The sequence below is a fragment of the Gordionus sp. m RMFG-2023 genome, chromosome 1 (genome assembly GCF_954871325.1).
Source record: "Gordionus sp. m RMFG-2023 chromosome 1, tfGorSpeb1-WG-v2, whole genome shotgun sequence".
NCBI classification, from domain to species: domain Eukaryota; kingdom Metazoa; phylum Nematomorpha; class Gordioida; order Chordodea; family Parachordodidae; genus Gordionus; species Gordionus sp. m RMFG-2023.
In genome coordinates, this window is record NC_088775.1 from 20423575 (window position 1) to 20445965 (window position 22391).

At 26.8% G+C, this 22391-nt stretch overlaps 1 protein-coding gene across 2 annotated transcripts in view; it reads right to left on the bottom strand.

The window, feature by feature from the left end:
* Positions 1 to 21729, bottom strand: part of LOC135922344 (translation initiation factor eIF2B subunit beta-like) — a 23572-nt gene extending 1843 nt beyond the window's left edge. The window contains exons 1-6 of one of the 2 annotated variants that reach the window (XM_065456729.1): positions 21394 to 21729; positions 21202 to 21355; positions 21005 to 21161; positions 4238 to 4382; positions 1363 to 1765; positions 883 to 944 (exon numbers count right to left, since the gene is read on the bottom strand). In XM_065456729.1, the coding sequence (XP_065312801.1) occupies positions 883 to 944; positions 1363 to 1765; positions 4238 to 4382; positions 21005 to 21161; positions 21202 to 21355; positions 21394 to 21640 (1168 nt within the window). In that variant the 5' untranslated portion in view covers positions 21641 to 21729. The remainder of the gene's footprint in view (positions 1 to 882; positions 945 to 1362; positions 1766 to 4237; positions 4383 to 21004; positions 21162 to 21201; positions 21356 to 21393) is intronic. The other variant, XM_065456730.1, reaches the window with a different exon arrangement.
* Between the last annotated feature and the right edge of the window lie 662 nt (positions 21730 to 22391).

Here is a 22391-nt window from a genome sequence, read left to right on the forward strand (position 1 = left end):
ATTTGCATGTCCTGGCCCTTAAAAATTTTTTTTTGCCCTTTCACAGGTATATTTAAAAAAAATTAAAATATGCAAGTCTCTAATGTATATTCTTTTTAATGTATTTTAAATAATTTTATATAAATAAAAGATTGCTTATATAAAAAAAGTTCAACAACAAAAATGTAACAAATAAAATAAAAATGAAGTCGGGTAAAATTAATTAGAAAAATTTAAAAAAATATAAATTTTTTAAGGAATAAACTAAAATCATTTTGCGTTATCGTTACTCAAAAAAAGAAACGCGTTGCGTTACTTTAAAGGCTAACTGACCTATCCTTAAAAAGGGATTTCGTGGGATTGCAAGTTTCCCTGCCTCTTTTTGTCGAAACTGTTAACTTAGTATTTGGGATCTATATTTAATCACTAAAGGATATTTTAGATATTTGTCATAGGGATCCCATCTTTATGAAATTTGGGCTTTTTGATTTTAAACACATAAAATTTAAGGCGGATATAGTAAGGACTGCCCTAATTTTTTAAAAATTCCGCCCAGGTTATGATTAATAAATTTTTATATTGTAAATTTTTGCTATAAACAAAGCACAAATGTTTTTTTAATTCGTAGAATACTATTTTAACAATTAAATTTATATTATTTCTAAAAAAATTTGGTATCAAAATCTTATAAATTTTTTAAAGAATCTTTATATTAATTTGATAAAATATAGTTTAACAAAAATAAATTAATTTAAAAATATTACATAAGAACGAAATCTATAATATGCCACATATAGTTAAGAGTAAAATTTGGAAAAATTTGTGGATATCTGATGATAAAAATCAAATACTCGAAAAATAAAACAAAAAAGTAATAATGTATCTTATAAAGTCTTTGTATACCTTTCAATAATTCTTTAAAAACTTTCCTTGTTTTACTTCCCCTGAGATGTTCTTTAGACTGTCTGAATTTAAATACCCGTTTTAAATAATTATTTATGGTTCTTTATAGAATTTGATTTTAAAAAAATTAATTTCTAGATGATTAAACTCCCCGTTGTCGTTTTGAAAAAATGCACACTATTTGTTTACTTAAAAATAAATTAAGAAAATATCAATTATATTAAAATCAGAGGACTACAGGTCCAGCCCTACCTGGGTACACGGGTCGGGCCGTATTTTAATTTTTTTAAATACTAGAGTCGGGTCTCAAGTGCCGTATATTTTAAAACCAAATATTTTTAAAAAATTAAAAATGAATATAATTTTATAAAAATTAGGATGGGGCAGGAAAAATTTTGGAAAAAAAATCCGAACTGGGTTGGGCTTTGCAAATGGCACCTTTGCAAGTCTGATTAAAATAATGATGTTATATGGACTTACGTATTGGATATAAAAACGGTAATTAACTCTGGAGGTACCAAATCAAATTGAGTTGTCACAAATTCGACACCTTCGCTATTATAAATATCATGACATTTGATTTGATTTTTGATTCCTTCATTTTCATAAGATGACATGTGATCATTACATATGTCAAAATAATCACAAGATGGAGTTAAATTATTATTGCGAGGTGGCAAATACGTTGGAGTTAGTTTAAACATCCCTGCACAAACTATGAAAGGTACGGAGTAATGCTTAGCAGAAGCTGCCATATTAAAAGTTCCAGATAAAGATTGTACGCCGCCATTAGCTAAAGTAAGATTGGCACCTACAATTACTTTATTCACTCGTGACATTACAGCAAATATAGCAGAATCGGGAATTACACTGACTTTTAAACCTATTGGAATATTATATAATAAAAAAAAATTAGCATTAAAATTAAAAAATACCTCTCTCATATCAATTTAAATTGTTAAAATAATGAATGCTCTAGCTATTTCTAGTCCTACATTTTTAGAAAATTTTATTAAAGCAAGTATTTGTAAAAATTATGATTTTCTGTCATATTTAAAATGAAAATCTAAATAAGGAGTAAAAATTTTTCTGCTATAAATTTCGCTCGTTTATCAATAAATATATTTTTAAAAATTTAAAAACATTACTTTAAATCTTTATTAAACATATTTAAAAATCAAATATTAATATATAAAAGGCTCCATTTTCCTATAATATCCAAAGCCAGCACCAGTATGTATCATTATCTTTTCCATTTACATCCAAGATTTCTAATCAACATGGCATTTTGCCTTGGTTTGAATGCTATATGTAAGCTTATATTAAAAAATTACTTTAAATACTCATTGTTATTTAAATTATTAACGAATTATATAATCTTATTGATATCAATACATTACTCTTTGCTCAATTTTCTTTTATACTCAGTCAGTCCTAAGGATTTATCAAAATTTACAATTGAATTATAAACCAGGAGAGATATAAAGGTCATTCCATGATAAATCGACCAAAAGAATGGCCATATTTGAAAACGAATGAAACTTAGTATGATAGTTATAGAGTCAGCCTAAATAATTATCCAAGTTTTTTAGCTCAAGCCAAAATGGATAGGCAGTTATGGGCTCTCAAAGTTCAATACAAGTGTGATCTAAGTTTTAATATCATAAATATTTAGTCCAAATTTATAAATTCTATATAATAATGTATCCCTTAAAATTTTCTTTAAGAATACATAAAAATATTTTAAAAAAAATTCTTTAGTGTAGTTTTATTTCCGGTAAAACAAAAATGAGATTATTGAGCTAGTCCCATTTTGGGACGATCAAATTTACCAAATTATTAATATATTTAAGTAAGAATTAGAATGGAGGAAATAAAAATTTACAAATGATTTAGCTTTTCATATTTTGGGAATAAAACAGGATAAATAAAAATTTATAATCTTATAACTCATGATTATAATTACTAATTTCAAATTCCCGGGAATTTTGTAAATATTTCACGAATGGTAAATTTTTCGGTGGAAGCTTACATAACCTTAGGAGACAGCAAAGTGTTAAACATGTATATATCATGGAATAAGAAATAATAGCCCTGTTCCGATACTATCCTGACCTTTTTTTAAAAAAATATTTCATTGATTTTTTAATATTATGTTATTTACAAAATATTTTTGATAAATTATAATACTAAAAATAAACCGAAATATTTTTAGTAGGATATTTTATAATCATTTAAAATAAAAAAAATTGATTCGTGTAAGATACAATTAAACAAGCAGGAAAAACATTTACACTGGATTCTTCTATAATAAAATACAAGATAATTCTTTTACATATAAATATTTGGAGTCTGTAATATTAAAACTGGTTAATAATAAAGGCTTCTGTAATTTTGAAAAGGGAATTGATGAAGATAAGTGGCGCCTAATACCCCTTTAGGCATCGGAAGCCTTAGGAAAATATATCCACTAAAAAAAGCAGTAATTTTAAAATTTGTTCATTCCTATCTTTACAAGTAAATTTTCACAATTATTTGGGTTTTCTTAATTGAGTTTTCTGCTACATTTAATTAAAATTGCCTTGGTGTTCCAAATATGCAATTTCTCCATATTTTTTTCGTCAAAGATAAGAGATGGATGTTTTTTCAAAACATAATCAGTCCATTTATCACACCTTATACTATGGTAGAGATGTTAATTTTTTAAACATAAAATACTTATATTTGATATGAATGTCTCAAGAGGAGTTTCTTGATTTTTTTTCTCAAATAATAACGAATATAGTTTAAAGGTCTATAATATTTCGTTTATAATTTTAAATTAAAAATATATCTTATTTGATTCATTTCAAATCTATTTTCCCATTTTTGCCATATATAATCGATTTTATAAATTTGTAATAGCACAAATAAAGCTATTAATAAAATTTCTAACGAGGATACAGAAGTGAAGGGTATTTGATGTAGTCTGATACATTCGCTTCAGATGTTTGTACCCTCCCCCTAGCAAATTTAATGACTCATTTGTTTTGTGTATCTTCACCGTTGTAGGAGTCATTGAAAAAATAAACATTCGTTTTCAGAATGTTATTATTTATAAATGATTTATGATTTTCGATGTAAAATACACGCTGCCAACAAATGGTCAAAAAAGGGGACACTGCCGATTATGGTTAATAGGCAGTAAATTGTCATTGCAATGCTAAAGATTTATAAATATCTTTTCATAAATTTTTTTTTATTTGAATTTATCATAAAACTTTAATAACTAAAGATAACATATATATCGTATTCCTTAGGATGAAGTTAAACGTTGTGTAGCAAAGTATAAGTTATTAATATAATTGTAAAAAACCTGAGTTGCTAGGAAATGATGAAGAAGTTTGAGTAGGAGCTGTTGAAAATGATAAAGATGTCAGAAATCCAGTACCAACATTTTTGTTAGCATTCAGTTGATTCTGATCTAAAGATGAAGATAGATTTTTGGCTAGTAAATGACCCTTTTTTATATGACGTAAAGTTATCAATGTTCAAATGTGTGAATAAATTATTTGTCCATAAATCATTAAAATGTTATATTAATTCGTATAATTAATGGTTTTATACCATTCCTAATATGATTTAATTTTGTTATATTATTTTGATTAATAATAAATGAGCATTAATGTGTTATTTACGAATAGGTAAAACTTAATCTAGATTATAATAAATATTTATATATCTAGGGTTGGCAAATTGTAAAAATTTCAATCGCAATTCAAAAAAAAAATTAATATAAAAATCGAGTAAAATGAAAAATTTTTTGACTATAAAATAAATGCCCTAAAGATGTAACCGAGCCCAATATTTCTCTCTGTGATTGCATAATCCTACCATTATAAATATTTGTATTATAAAATTTGAAACTTAAAAAATTTGGCGTAAAAGAATAATATTAGAATAATTATCCTAATTTGATTTTAGGTTCTAAACAAATCTCACATATCAATATTCCAAAAGGCGAAAAAATTAACAAATAATTCTTATTTATTAAATTTAAGATTTCCAAAAATTTATAATAATTAAAATTTATCATTAGACTGATTTTTTATATCATTAGTAGTCGAATAATTTTCTACTAACTCAAACATCCCTGTGATATTTCATTAATTAGGAACCCCGTTAGGAGGTAAGTAATTTTCAAAATAATTATCTGCAATCATTATTCCTCAAACTACCAGTTTTAAGTAAGTTACTAGTCCATCATATTTTCTCCTCAAAATACTCCTTTAATTCAGCAAATTTAATATTGCTTAACCTCAGGTGCTTTCGTTTTTGAAACTCTTTTAAAAGAATACGAACAAAGCTTTTAAGAATGATGCAAGAGTTGTTACTGAATATTAAATTCGATTAGACAACTCTTCCTTGCAAATTAAGAGGCTTATCTGCGTTAACTATCGCCCTTGTTTCTTTCATATCTTTCACAAAATCTGTAAAACATATCATTTCCCAAATCATTTCAATTTATAATGAAAGTTTGATGGACGATGTAGTGTTTCCTTGTGGATGGGAGTGAAACGAAATCATCACATGGGTTTTTTTTTGTAAAGAACAATAAAAGTTTCTTTGTGTGAGGTTTGGAGTGAAGAAGACATTATATTGGATGAAGACGGGATTGATCGGGAAGATTTAGCAATTTTATGATTATCGTTTATGATACTTAGATCATATTTTTTAGATATTTGTATGAATAAATTGGATTTTTAGAGTTTATGGGAACTTGGACTATTTCTAGTTGGATTGTTTTGGATTGATAAGTTATATTTTTAGAGGGAAGGATTGAGAGTAAGGGACATTCTATATTGTTGCCAGCTGACCAGGATTGCAAGATTTGGAGTGATTCGGTTTTAAAGGTAAAACAAAATTTTTGTGATATATATGGGCCATTCCACGTCAAATCGATCACGATTCGGCCGACCCCTTTTAAAATTGTTAAAAATTTCTTGAATTATTTAGATAGGTAAAAGAGTGAGAAAGCCGTTTGTTTTAGCTCGCTAGCACACCTGGTTCACGAGATATAGGGGCTCAAAGGTACAAAAAAGATCTACTTTGGAATCTGTAAAATTTTTAAAATGCTTATATCTCAAAAACTATTTATAGTAAAAAATTATAATATATCATTTTGTAGGTAAAGAGATTCTCTAATGGGCTAACAGAGAATAATAAATATTGGCGCCATTATAGGCTTTTAATATCCGGTTTACCTAAATTGCTTTATCTGTATTTGTAAGCAAAATAGTGAGTTTGTTTTCGAATTTTTTTTATTGCTTTTTATTTAGACACCTTTATTAAATATATATACAATATCAAAACCTTGACGACGCTATCGACTCCAAAAATTGATAAAAAAATAGATGGCGCTTTATGAAACTACGGATTATAGTTAAAATTTTGCTGCTAACTTATCAATAACCAGATATCTTCACTTTTTATACTAAAAAATTTTGATTTTCTATTAAATATACTAATTAACTGAGGAGCAGAGTGGGCATATGTCCATTAGACACTTAATAATGTAACGAATTTCCAATAATAAATATCTTTCATATTTTTTTTAATTTTTAAGGTATCTGCAATTTCATCAAATTTTTCATCATTTGATGGATAATGGTATAATTTTAGTCGTTAAAACTTTTTTTACTCTAGATATTTTTTTCTTCGAATATTTCTTTTCACATAAGCGTTTTCTTTTAATGAGAGATTCCCCATTTGATTATAGAGATATATTAATGTTATCAATAGCCTCTTGATTAATTATATGAAGAGGAGGATCAATATATACCATTTGAAGTATAAGAAATGTTTGCTAATTTTTGTCGCCATGAAGAGCATATTAACATATCTAAATTGAATGGTAAATTTTTTTGGGTCATCCAGGGTAGAATCTTTCTTAGATTCTCGCGATAATAAGCATGTCTCTGTAAATGGGTTGCAACATTTTAATATTTGGTACCTCCATCTGTGATATAGATAAAATTTTAATTGATCTACACCTAGAATACATGTTTTTGCACTCTCCAAATCCAGATTGTTATTGGTAAAGACAATAAAATTAATCTGAACGGACAGGTTAAAATTATTTTACATAAGGAGAGATCGTTTTAAACAATTTATTTTGTAAAATATAATCGAATATATGCCTAATAAAATATTCGTTTTTACTGCAGATGTTATATATTATCGAGCTAATAAGTCATTCGCTCGCTTTAGTAGCAAAGTAGAGATCTAAAAAATGTGAAACTTTTAAAGGATAGTGAGAGGGGAGGGCAGAACTGGAAAATTTTATCATAATTCTTATAAACGTATCAATATTTCCATTTTCCTTAAGAATAATATTTTTCAACTAGCGGCTTTTTCAATTTTTGGTAAAAATGTATATTTCGGAAAACGATAGCGTCGCCAAGGTTTTGACATCATATATATATATTTATAAAAGGTGTCTAAATAAAAAGCAAAAAAAAAATTCGAAAACAAACTCAATATTTTGCTTAAAAATATAGGTAAAGCAATTTAGGTAAACCGGATGTTAAAAGCCTATAATGGCGCCAATATTTATTATTCTCTGTTAGCCCATTAGAGAATCTTTTTACCTACAAAATGATATATTATAATTTTTTTTACTATAAATAGTTTTTGAGATATAAGCATTTTAAAAATTTTACAGATTCCAAAGTAGATCTTTTTTGTACCTTTGAGCCCCTATATCTCGAGAACCAGGTGTGCTAGCGAGCTAAAATAAACGGCTTACTCATTCTTTTACCTTTCTAAATAATTCCAGAAATTTTTAACAATTTTAAAAGGGATCGGCCGAAAAAGTGCCTTTTTTGATCGATTTGACATGGAATGGCCCATATATATTATATGATAAATTTGGACAACGCATAAGTACTAACCACTATATAGGGGTAGGTGAGATTAAGGGGTGAGTTTAAGGAATTCTAGAAGTTTGTTTAAATGTTTAGCTTATAAAGCCCAAGATAGAAAGTATGTAATGAGTATTAGGCCGGAATATGAAAATAAGATCAGGAATTTATGACAATAATATTGTTTATATTATATGTCTAGATGTATATTGTACATCCAATTTTGACAGTAGGTATGGTCTTATTATTTGGTAGGCCTTAAGACTCATTTTAAGTTGATTTAAAATGTAATTAGTTATGCTTTCAGCAGAGAGACACTGTAAATTAATAATCTCTATTAAATTTTCTTGGACTCGGCCCTGTGCTTTACTCTTGTATCTACCTTCAAAGATCTTATAATCATATTATTTGCCTCATCTTCTGAAAAAATTGCTCTAAAATATTAATTCTGGGTTCTATTTTTTCCTTTTACGTTTTCTTTATAAACAACCTAGATAAAACATCTATTTCAAAATAGAAATTCTCTACCAATAACAAACATTTTTGCGGCAGTGTGAAATCATTAATTCTTTATTGTCCTTTTTAAACAAATGAACTAACGGCTTGTGATCCGTATATAATAAAAAGCTTCTTCCAATCAGATATTCTTTGCACTTTAATACAAACTTAACTGCTAAAGCTTCCATTTAAATTGTTAAATAATTGCTTTCAGCACTATTAAATCGTCTAGATAAGAATAAAATCGGCTTCTCAACACTATCTATGTTTGTAACCTATACCTTCATTAGATGCATCCACTGCTAATATAATATTCAAATCTTCGTTAAAACAATTCAAAATAGGTTAATCTACCATTTTTATATTAAGCATTTCAAAACTTGCCTCTCGTTCTTTTTCCCAGTCGAATTTAAATTTTTTTTAACAACTTGTAAAATGGTTTCGCTATCCCAGCAAAATTTGGTATAAACTGATGATAATAATTTGTAGCTCCTAAAAAAGCTTGTAATTCTGTCTTATTACTCGGTGCTCTCATGCTCATAATCTTATCTGTATTCTTTGAAATGGGATAAATTACATCTCCTTTTATTACATGTCCTAAGTACGTTACTTCCTTTACTTTAAAGGCATTTTTTTTATAATTAGCTTTCAGACCATTTTATAAAATAATATCTAACACTTTGATTAATCTCGTATTATGCTCTTGTTCTGTTCTACCTGATATCAAAACATCATCTAAATAATACACGATACCAGTTAATCCTTGAAACATAGCAGCCATCACTCTTTGAAATATTGAAGCAGCGTCGTAATCGTTAATATTTTACTTGCTTTCTCACTTACCTTAGTTTGTAAGTATTAGAAAAATCTATTTTCGAAAAAATTGTTTTAGATAATTGCTCTATTCTTGGTAAAGGATATTTTATTGTTATAACCCATGGGTTTACAGATATCCTATAATCAATGCATAATCGGAAGCTATTATCTGATTTTTTTATTGGGACTAACGGTGTTTCCCATACACTATGAACTATTGGTCTTATTAAACATTCTTTTAGCCATTTGTCTATTTCCTCTATCCAAGAAAACGATAACCTTCTTATGCCACAAAACCTAAGCTGGTAATTTTTCTCTAATCGTATATCTCAAAATCTTTTAGCGTACTAAATTCTTCTTTAAAGGCCTCACTGTACCTATTCAATATATTCTTCATTTCCTTGCTGAAATTATCCTCAATAACATCAAGTTCTACCTTATTCTTACTTCCTTGTTGTTAGACTTCGACTGAATCTACCTCTATTGTCTTTATATCTCTTCTATATTAATTCTATATCCAAGCAAAAATTCTGGTGTTCGATTTCTCAGTTTATCGAGAACTTCCTGTTTAACTCCTAAACTAGGTAACTCAGTCTTATCATTATTCTTGCTGTGTATTATATCTCTAATTACATTGTTGTTCTCACGGCCGTTTTCAAACAAAGACCACCAATTATAATCAGGACCAATCTTCTTAATTTCATTCCAAACTAAGATAGGCTCTATCTTCAATGTTGTAATCCATATCGTTATCTCCTTATTTATATCTAACAATTCAATCACATAAAAACCTAAAATCCTAACCATACTACCGTCAAATTGTCGAGCTATTATTCTTATTGCTGTGTAATTTTCTTCTTGAAAACATTTATTAAAATCTTTTACACTCATTAAACTAATCTCGGCTCCTGTATCTAATAAGAATATTTCACTTTCACCTATTCTCATCTTAATCCTCAAACATTTACTTCTCTTTATCATCTTTTCTAATTCAACTGTACACAAATTTTCTCAATTTCTCTTCCACTAATATTTTCATAATTAACTTTATCTTTATTTACATATTTTAAATAAATTATATCTGTCTCATTTATACCTAAATTATAATTAAAAAATTCAGACAAACTATTAATTTTATTATTTATACATTTCTCTTGTGAATGCCCCCCTTGTTCACATCTGGAACATTTCAAACTCATGTCAATAAACCCTCAAAATTTCGCGCACTTAATGTGTCTTGTTATTTCACATAGTTGAGCCATGTATCCTTGCTAACCACAACTAAAACAAATAATTGATTTGTAATCGTCTAACTGTCTTGTCGTATCTTCGTTTCTTATCATATTCTTAATCTTTTCTACTTCACTATTTTCAATCCTTATATACGTTGTATTTCCTCATAGTCAATCCTAATACAAACTTACAATTATCAACGAAAGTAAAAATATCCCTAAGTTATCAAGTAACAAACTCCATTTATCTGCGAGATATACATTATAATGTGCTCAATAAAAATCTAATTACTACTAACTTAAATTTTTTTTTCTTTTTAGCTTGTGGTAAGCTCCTTCAATATCGCTCTCCACTTTATTACTCATGCTATATATCTTTATCTAATTTATATTTCTGATCGATTCCACTTGGATTTCCCACCGGAGTATCTTGATATCACACTGAAATATCAATATCGACAGATACCCCGCCAGAGTATTCCTCACACCGAAGTTATCAAATCGACAGATATCCCACCAGAGTATTCTTATCGATTCCATAGTAATCTTGAAGTATCGTTATCAAGTGCATTGTAGCTTAGTAGACATTGAGCTTGAACGACCCCTAGGCCACCATTATCCTAGCACTGGCCAAGAGATCGTTATCATCCTTTAATGACCCACGAGTTCAGCTGGCCATCTTATTTAGTTTTATTGGACAAGTATCCTAGCACCCAGCTGTCCAAGCCTGTCGGTGGCTGGGGTGGCATTTCTCAGCTCAGAAATTTATTATTACATATATCTATACACATCTGTCATAGAAAAAAAACCCGAAATTTTTTAGTTCCTTACCAGGATTGAATCTGGGACTAGTGTTGTTAAACGGCTCGTTTTGAGCCGATTTTTAAAAACGGCCAACTCGATATTTCATCCAGAATAATATTACGCAAGCCTGAAGATTTTGCTCATAGAAGGAACAAAGGTCTAGACATATATCATCGAAATCTCGAGGCTTAGGTAAAATTATTCTGGCTACAATATTGAGTTAGCCGTTTTAAAAAATCGGCTCAAAATGAGCCGTTTAACAACACAATCTGGGACCTTCGGTTTCCAAGCATAAATCATACACCATTGAACCACCCGAGTGACTACTACTATCTTAAATATCCTCACAAAATTAATTGATATAAAAACCAAAAATAATATATAAAATATATATCATATATTAATTTTATTTTTACTTTTTTATCCTTTTATTAAGAATAGAATTGGAGCATATATTACTGAAAATCTTTCTCAGGCACCGATGTTTTTAAATGAAAATGTATGCTTGATTAACTAATAATTAACCTTTATTTAATTAGCTTAAATTATAAAAATACAAGCTGTTTCAGACAAATTAACTATATCACAAAAGCAATTTTAATAAAATACTTTATCAATTATATGATATAAATTACAAAAACAAAAAAAATAATAAATTGATTACAAAATTCGTTTTTAAACACACAAACAAAATTAATTCATCTTCATTTGATATTATATGATTTAATTATTTTTTCTTTAAATGGCTATTCAAATTTCCTCACTACTTGTAACAGATCCTACCCCAGTATCTTAAATAATCAACTAATAGAGGATGACTTTTTTCGTTGTACAATCAGTTTGCATCTGGACATACCATTTTTAAACCTATAAAAAATTAATTGACAGAACAAAATAAACAAACTTATTGCTACATTTCTCAATATCTCTTAGGCATTCTTGAAACCACATTCTGCAAAACGCCCATATGGAAAAACTATAATTCCCTTCATATCAGGCAAACCCTTGTTCTGGGATTTTACTTGCATAGACCCCCTTGTCCCTCTTAATAATATACATGGCCCTCTTCTCAGGGCTTAGTCATTAAAATGCAAAAAATACCAGATGGATGATAATCAGTATCCCCATCGTAGCTACATCAAATTACTTCCTTGGAAAAATTACTATAAATCTTTTTAAAACCATTTCAAATTAATTTTTTTAAATATAAATCAGAGACCTGAATGCCCACCCCCAAGCCCATGTATATTGACTGGGCCTTATTTTAATTTTTTTTAAAAAAATACTTGGGCCAGGCCATATATTATAAAAACACAGCCCATGCAAATAGCACCTCTGAAGGTCTCTGATATATGTCTTTTTAAAATAAAAAATGATTTGAATAAAAAAAATAAAACTAAATTTATATTAGTTTGCATTCCAAATTTATATATAAATCTATTTTAACAAAAATCAAGATAATATTATTGATGGTGTTATGAGTAGTGTTGCGTAATCGGCTAAAAACTACGCCTAAGCCTAAAAATTGGCTAAAATAAATTAGTCAAAAATTCTGCATCGATGCCTAGCATTAATTATTTATTTATTTTAGTAAAATAATTTATTTTATTTATATTTAATGTAAATATTTTATTATTATCAACAAATAAACATGATATGATTTAATATTTTTTATTTATATTGTTATAAATGAAAATAAATTTATTTATTTGATGTTTTTTTGATAAAAAAAATAATATCTATTGTAAAAATGTAAGATTATTTTTAATATAATTTATTAGTGATTTTCACAATCTTTTTTGTAAATACATCCTTTATTGAGGAATTATATTGAAAATTTTATTAGATAAAAAAACAATCTTAGGTAAAATCTTTTATAATCTTTTTTTATCAATTTTGTAAAATTATCTATTTTTTTATTAAATGAGGTGTTTTTTTCTAAATAATTTTTTAAAAATATTTATATTAAACTTTTTTGATGTTATTTTATATGATCTTTTTAAGGAAATGTGTTAAAGTTTTTTGAATTTTTTTGACGAATATATGTTAAAATAAGTATTGATAACATATTTAAATAAAATTTAGTGAAGATGTACCGTAAAAAAGTGACGATTAATTGTTATTTTTAAAGTTTTTTGATTTTTTTTGACGAAAATAGATTAAAATAAGTATTGATAACATGTTTAAATAAAAATTTAGTTGATGTACCATAGAAAAGTGACAATTGTCATAATCGTTATTTTCAAAGTTTTTTGAATTTTTTTGACGAAAATATGTTAAAATAAGTATTGATAAACATGTTTAAATAAAAATTTAGTGAAGATGTACCATAGATAAGTGACAATTGTCATAATCGTAGATTTTAAAGTTTTTTTTAATTTTTTTGACGTGAATAGGCTAAAATAAGTATTGATAACATGTTTAAATAAAATTTAGTGATGATGTAACGTAGAAAAGTGACAATTGTCATAATCATTATTTTTAAAGTTTATTGAATTTTTTTGACGAAAATATGTTAAAATAAGTATTGATAACATGTTTAAATAAAATTTAGTGAAGATTTACCGTAGAAAAGTGACAATTGTCATCATGTTTTTAAAGTTTTTTTGTCGAATATATGTTAAAATAAGTATTGATAAAATGTTTAAATAAAATTTAGTGAAGTTGTACTGTATAAAAGTGATAATTGTCATAATCATTATTTTTAAAGTTTTTTGATTTTTTTTGACGAAAATAGATTAAAATAAGTATTGATAACATGTTTAAATAAAAATTTAGTGAAGATGTACCATAGAAAAGTGACAATTGTCATAATCGTTATTTTCAAAGTTTTTTGAATTTTTTTAAAGAAAATATGTTAAATAAGTATTGATAACATGTTTAAATAAAATTTAGCGAAGATGTACCATAGATAAGTGACAATTGTCAAAATCGTAGTTTTTACAGTTTTTTGACATAAGGGTCATTCCATGACTAATCAACCACGATTCGGCCGACCCCCTTCGATTTTTTTAAAATTTGGTAAGCAAAGAAAAGTCAATGTAACTAAGAAATAGCCAAAATTTTAGCCTCGTAACATTTATATTTTTGGAGATATTAGGGTTCAAAGTGGCAAAAATGTCGTATTTTTACCATTATCTGCCTTCATTCAATTAAGCATATCTTAAAAACTATCTAATTGTAAATAACAAATTTAATATCAAAATTACTTACAAAGATTCTACTTTTAGATAAAAAAAAAAAATTTTTTTTTCAATTTCCGGCCATTTTATTAAATATATAAGGACTAAAAACGATTTTTTAGAAATTATACGACCTTCAATTTTTTTAAAAAATTTAGTAGACAACACTGAACTCTTCCTTTATATTTATAAAAAAAATTGGTCTGGGATGAGGCCATCTTCATTCTCAAAATCGATAAAAATGTTTAGAAAAGTGTATAAATATTTTCCCGAAAGGGGGCGTCTTTGCATAAATTTATATTTAAATCAGTTTTTAATGGTTTTTCTTGGACTATTTGATATAATTTAAAGGATTATTCATCTTGTAAATATAAATTATAATATTTTCTTAACTTATGGGGCTTTCATTTAAGTATAGAAATTATCTATCGATAAAAGAAACTCAATTTATTACATTATTATTTATAATTATTATATATTTTCCCATATAACATATATTTAACGAATATTAATAAAATATGATCCACCAAATATCGATCAATTTTTTAAAATAATGTGATCGTCGCAAAAAAAATAAATTTTTCAAAGTCAAGATATATTATATTTTTTTTGTGTCTCCATATTATGTACATTGTATTTATTGTTTTGTTTTTACCAATAAAAAATAATATATGAAGAATTATAATTCTTCCATTGACGTGGAAAAGCTAATAAAATATTACAAATATTAATTTATTATTATTATAAAATTATATACAAAATAAAAGTATCATCAATAACCCAAGCAATATAAATATTGGATCGGATTTTCTAAAATCGGCATAGCTTTACTTGTAAATAAGAATAAATGAGTGTTTCAATCAATAAAATAAAAAAAAATTTAAAATTGATTAATCATTCAATAACACATGCTCACTATATTAATTCATTTTTTAATTAATTTCTTGGTATTTTAAAAAAACTATAATAAATTCTAATTATTCTTATAATAAATTCTAATTATTCTTATAATAAATTCTAATTATTCTTATAATAAATTCTAATTATTCTTATAATATCAAAGGTAAAAAAATTATTTAATTGAAGCGATAAATTTTATAAAAAACTAAATGAAAATAATTAATAATGTCTTATAAGGATATTTTTGGTTTTAAAACTAAATCAATAATTTTTTCAAAAATTAACCAGTTACTTTCTACATCAAAATAGGGTTTTTGGAACAAAAAATGATTATACCATATTTTTACTAAATTTTATATAGAATTTTACATGAATAAATAGTCCTGAAATACTAGGTTAATTTAAATTATAATTATTTGTTTTAAGTTATGATAAAATATATAATATGTAGAGCGAGCAAAATCAGATTAGTGATATCGGTTATTTGGCCGATATCAATATAATATCTGCAATATCGTATCGGATTAACCCCCTAATCGGTACACCTGTAATTATTAGATATTCGGTGATATTTTTATAAATTAATTTGTTTTATCATATAGAATTTCAATAAAATGAACAAAAATCTTATTCGAAAAACTAGATGCTGTAACCCTTTTAAAATACTAAAACATAATAATGTAACTACAAATCTTAGAAATGTACAATCTTGGATGTCACTTCACTCAGATGATAAGATATGTGATAAATGTCGATCGGAACAGCTAGTAAGTCAAATGACGCATTTAAGGACCCTGATATTCATCATATCGAAGAGAACCTGGCTTATGAATCAATTAATACATCATTGATAGAAATTGGAGAATCTCCAATAAAAAAGAAAAGGTTGAGAGAAAAAAGATATCCAATTAAAAAAATTACCAAAATAAAAAAGGCTATAGAAACTCATTTAGATATAAATGCGATTGAGCCAGCTACTATCGATAAAGATGATGGTATTCTAAGCAATATTAAAAAAAAATTTTCACTCTTATCTAAAACTGATAAATATAAAATTTTGACGATATTACCAAAGAATTGGACAGTGTCCAAAATAATGAATGAATTTAATACAACAAAATACATGGCAAGACAAGCTAAATTATTGATAGCGGAAAAGGGATTTTTATCAACCCCTAACCCCAAGCCTGGAAATACTATAGACGAATGTACAGTTAAAATTGTACAAGAATTTTATTGTACGGACGAAATAAGCAGAATCATGCCAGGCAAGAAAGATTGCCTTTCAATTTTGACCGAAGACGGAAAAAAGAATACAATACAAAAGAGATTAATTTTAAATAATTTGAAAGAAATTTATATATTTTTTAAGGAAATGAGGCCTGATGTTAGAATCGGTTTTTCGAAATTTGCAAGCATTCGCCCAAAAAATTGTATACTCGTAGGAGGTAGTGGTACACATAATGTTTGTGTTTGCAGCTACCACCAAAATTTTAAATTAATGATCATTGGATCAAATTTACCCAATTTAACCAAAGATGATATGTTGCCCATTAAAACATATAAACATATTTTACCCTTAATAATTTGTAATCCGCCTCAACCATCCTGTTATTTGGGCAAATGTGATAATTGTCCAGGGTCAACAAATTTACGCCACCAAATAGAAATATTGTTTCGTTCTAAGGACATCGAATTTATAACATACAAACAATGGCTATCCGTAGATAGAACCACTCTTGAAACAATAACCAAGCCAGTAGATGAATTTATCAATGCCTTTTTTGAAAAAATGGAATTTTTATTACCCTATTCTTTTATTTCAACGCAACAATCATTGTATCAAAAAAATCTAAAATTGAACTTAGACAAAGGCCAATATTTAATTTTATGTGATTTTTCAGAAAACTATAGCTTTATACTTCAGGATGAAGTACAAAGTTATCATTGGAATAGAGCTCAATCCACTGTTCACCCTTTTGTTATATATTATAAAGATAATTTAGCCAATATTTGTTGCCTATGTAATGATATCCGAATCTTTGCAACACAATACAATAGCAGTACATTATTTCCAAAAAACATTGGTAAATTTTTTAATTAATAAAATTTGTATGCCAAATAAAATTTTTTATTTTTCCGATGGATCTGCTGCACAGTATAAAAATCGTAAAAATTTTATTAATATTTGCCATCATGAGATGGATTTCGGGATACAGGCGGAATGGCATTTTTCTGCTACAGCACATGGGAAAAGTGTTTGTGATGGGATTGGTGGCACTGTTAAAAGATTAGCCGCTAGAGCTAGTTTACAAAGATCTTACTCAGAGCAAATAACCACATCATATGAATTGTACGAGTTCGCTTAAGAAAATATTAATGGCATATATTTTGAATATATGACCCAAGAAAATTATGATCACGAAGAAATATTACTAAGGGAAAGGTTTTCAAAAACGAGACCTATACCTGGAACACAGAAAATTCACACGGTGATTTCCACAGGTCTACATCAATTTAAGAGTAAAATGTATTCCAATTCAATAGAAAGTAATATAGAATATTTATCATATAATGATGAAAGTATCATTTTTGGAGAGATATCAGGGTATATAACATGTGTTTATGATTCTAATTGGTGGTTAGCCTTAGTTTTAGGGAAAAATCAAAAGGAGGAAGAAATATATATAAAGTTTTTACACCCATCCGGACCTTCTAATTCCTTTACATTTCCAAGTTTAGACGACACTCTCTACTTGCCAAAATGTCATATCTTAACATTAGTTTCACCGTTAACTGCTACTGGCCGTAGTTACACATTGTCGTCACAAGAAAGTAAATGCGCTACCGAAAAATTAGAATCTTTTAAAAGTGAGTTATATATTAGATTTTAAAATTTATATTATATCAATTATTTTTAATATTTAGGGCGCCATATATGAAATGCTAAAGATTCTGATTCATATATTCAAGAAGTATAAATTTGGTTGAATATATTTTATTAATATTAATATATGTTATATTAGCAAAAAATTTTATAAAAAATTATAAATAAAGTAATAAATTGAATCTCTTTTATCGATAGGCAATTTCTATAATTGAATGAAAGCCCCATTTATTGTTATTTTCACTTACAAGATAAATACTCCTTTAAATTATATCAAATAGTCTAAGAAAAACAATTAAAAACTGATTTAAATATAAATTTATGCAAAGACGCCCCCTTTCGGGAAAATATTTATACACTTTTCTAAACATTTTTATCAATTTTGAGAATGAAAATGGCCTCGTCCCAGACCAATTTTTTTTTATAAATATTAAGGAAGAGTTCAGTGTTGTCTACTAAATTTTTTAAAAAAATTGAAGGTCGTATAATTTCTAAAAAATCGTTTTTAGTCCTTATATATTTAATAAAATGGCCGGAAATTGAAAAAAAATTTTTTTTTTTTATCTAAAAGTAGAATCTTTGTACGTAATTTTGATATTAAATTTGTTATTTACAATTAGATAGTTTTTAAGATATGCTTAATTGAATGAAGGCAGATAATGGTAAAAATACGTCATTTTTGCCACTTTGAACCCTAATATCTCCAAAAATATAAATGTTACGAGGCTAAAATTTTGGCTATTTCTTAACTACACTACCCTTTCTTTGCTTACTAAATTTTAAAAAAATCGAAGGGGGTCGGCCGAAAATCTCATTTTTTTTGCTCATTTGACATGGAATGACCCATAAATAGGCTAAAATAAATATTGATAGCATATTTAAATAGAAAATGTACTCTAGATAAGCAATGTCATAATCGTTATTTCTAAGTTTTTTGAAGCAAATGGGTTAAAATTAGTGATATAATTAATTTTATAGGTTAAGAAATTAAAATACAAATATTTATTTTTTTTTAAGCTAAAGATAATTTGATTGATAAATAATCATTCATTAACTCGACATTTTTTTTACTATTTTTTCATAAAATTTGATGTAAATATTAATAAATTTTTTTTATTAAATATTTTTAGGTGATTTTTATTCATATTAAGTGTTGTTTATAAATTTTTAAATGTATTTTTGTAAATAATTAATTTATGAGAGAGCAGTAGGTCTTATTTGCATGACCCTAATTTTTAAAATATAAAAATTTCGGCGATGGCTCCTTTTTTCAAAAAAAAATTAGGCCTGGCCAGGATTTTTAGTCTGTACTTTATATGTTCAGGGCCGGCCCGTCCTGGATTTTTTAATGTTGTTTTATTTTAAACATGTTATCAATACTTATTTTAATCTATTTTCGTCAAAAAAAATCAAAAAACTTTAAAAATAACGATTATGACAAGTGTCACTTTTTTATGGTACATCTTCACTAAATTTTATTTAAATATGTTACCAATACATATTTTAACATATATTCGTCAAAAAAATTCAAAAAACTTTAAAAATAAAGATTATGACAATTCTCACATTAAAAAAATATTATCCTTAAAAAGATCATATAAAATAACATCAAAAAAGTTTAATATAAATATTTTTAAAAAATTATTTAGAAAAAAACAACTCATTTAATAAAAAAATAGATAATTTTACAAAATTGATAAAAAAAATTATAAAAGATTTCACCTAAAAGATTGTTTTTTTTATCTAATAAAATTTACAATATAATTCCTTAATAAAAGATGTATTTACAAAAAAAATTGTGAAAATCACTAATAAATTATATTAAAAAGAATATTACATTTTTACAATAACAGCATATTATTTTTTTTCTTAAAAAAACATCAAATAAATAAATTTATTTTCATTTATAACAATATAAATAAAAAATATTAAATCAAATCATGTTTATTTGTTGATAATAATAAAATATTTACATAAATAAAATAAATTATTTTACTAAAATAAATAAATAATAATTAATGCTAGGCAACGATGCAGAATTTTTGACTAATTTATTTTAGCCAATTTTTATGCTTAGCCTAATTAGATTCATTCACATAAAATATTAGCTAAGCCATTTTATAGTCGTCTAAAATTAGTCAATTATGCAACACTAGTTATGAGAATGAGAAATATATTTATAAATGGGTACAACATGAGATGGTTTAAGCACTAAACTATATTAACAATTTTGAAACTAAGAGGACCCAAATACATTTATTTTAAAACATGTGGCACCACCATTGATGCTAAATTCATTAAGCAGCAGCTAATTTGGTGTGCCAACGCAAGCCAATAAAAATTTAAAAATCATAGCTACCCATTGAAACTTTTAGTGCAGCAAGGTTTTATATTTTCAGGCCCAGCCTGAATTTATAAAAATATAGGCCTAGCCCAGGTATTTAAGAAATTTTTTGCCTGAGGTATATTTAAAAAAATTAAATATGACCCAACCCATTTATCCAGGCTTAGGGCCAGGCTTGCAGGTTTTTTATAATTTGGTGTTACAAAACTGTCCAGTCCAGATTTTTAAGTGATGGGTCAAAGTTTTGAAAATTTTTAGGGTAGATAATTAAAGAAATTCATTTTATACAAATTTCCATGACAGATAATCTGTTTACAATTATTTTATGGGCTGAGCAAAGTAAAATTCATTTCATACCTGGCCAAACATTTCAAAAAATCTTTCTAACATTTTATAGCTAAGCATTGCAAAGAATTATTTTTGTAAAAAAATAGGAGGAAGGAGATTTAAACAATTTTAAACTGCCAACCCTATTATTTCTTATAAAATTTAATAAATATAAACATAATATTTTAATTCAAGAGATATGGCTTCAAATATATATGAAATTGTATAACTGATAATGAGGGGTCCCCTTCTGCTATAATGACATGAAATTTACGAGTCTTTGCAGCTTGCTGTAGAAAATTTTCAACAGTCTCAGATCTACCTAAGGTCATGATAGTCTCATCTGAATGAATATGTTCAAGAGCCTGAATACTAATATTTTCCTGACTTAAATAATAAATTATTAAATAAAAAATGTTTATGTAACCAATTTTCCAATTCAATTTGCAATTCATTCAAGGCTTCAAATATTTTTTCTTTATAAATTTCTTCTGTTTCTGAATTATAATCTGAAAGCATGTTATCAGATGAATTTAATAGAAGACCATGCAGCATGTCTACAGCTAATAAATCATTCCTATCTATAATAGTTTGAAAATTATTTTTATCATGAATTTACTGGTAGATTCATCTCTTAAGATTTTTTTAACCCTATTTAATATATTACTACAAATAGGATCATCCCAACTATTTAAGGATATGGCATTTATTTTTTGTTTTTTTATTAACTCAATTAAGAATTTAACATTATAGTTTTTTGCTTTTAAAACGACTTTTTGTATCCAAGCTAAAGTAAGACCTGCTTTTTCTAAACTAGATTTTGGATTACTAAAATCAAAATTAAGTTGAGTCTTTAAATCTTCCATAATTTTATATCTAATATATTAGATACATCCTAAATCCATTGGCAAACTGTCACCTTTGACAGAGATAGATCCGTGACAAATAGATTATGATATTGTGAATGCTAGTTAAAAAATTTCATTATTTTATATTTTTAAAAATAGTTTTATATTGCTACAAACTAGAATTTGTATACCCATTATGGTAAATGACAAAATCTAGCCTAATGGCTTCTGTATTTGGATGCTCTATTTAATAATATATTAAGCGAAAATTTTAGGTACAAGAGAAATCACAAACGAAGTATATAATAAATGGTAAGCGAAAACAAAAAAAAATATAGAAAGAGGGAGGGCCAAAGGCGAACTGGCGACGCTACGGTCTCGTGGGCATTTTTTTATAGCGGCCTCATTTATATGGGCCCCCGTAGTTGTTTGTATGTTTTCTGCTCTTGTCACGGCGGGTAACACGGTCCGAACTGGCCAGGCTCCTCGTCTCCGCTCCCCACTATTACTTTCATCCCTTGCTCCTATGAAATTTCTTCTGTCATCATACCTTCTCACAAAAGCATGGCGGGGCCCACGGGGGCAGCGAACTTGCAAGTGACCTCGGGCTCCACAGATGAAGCATAATCTAACATTCCTTATCCTGCGCCTGCCCGAATCATTGGGTTCGGGCAATTCGGACTCCCGCCCTCTTCAATTGATCATTTCAAATGGCGCTATTTGTCTTCTTCGCGGGGATCTGAGAATGGGTCTCGATTCGTGGTACAAA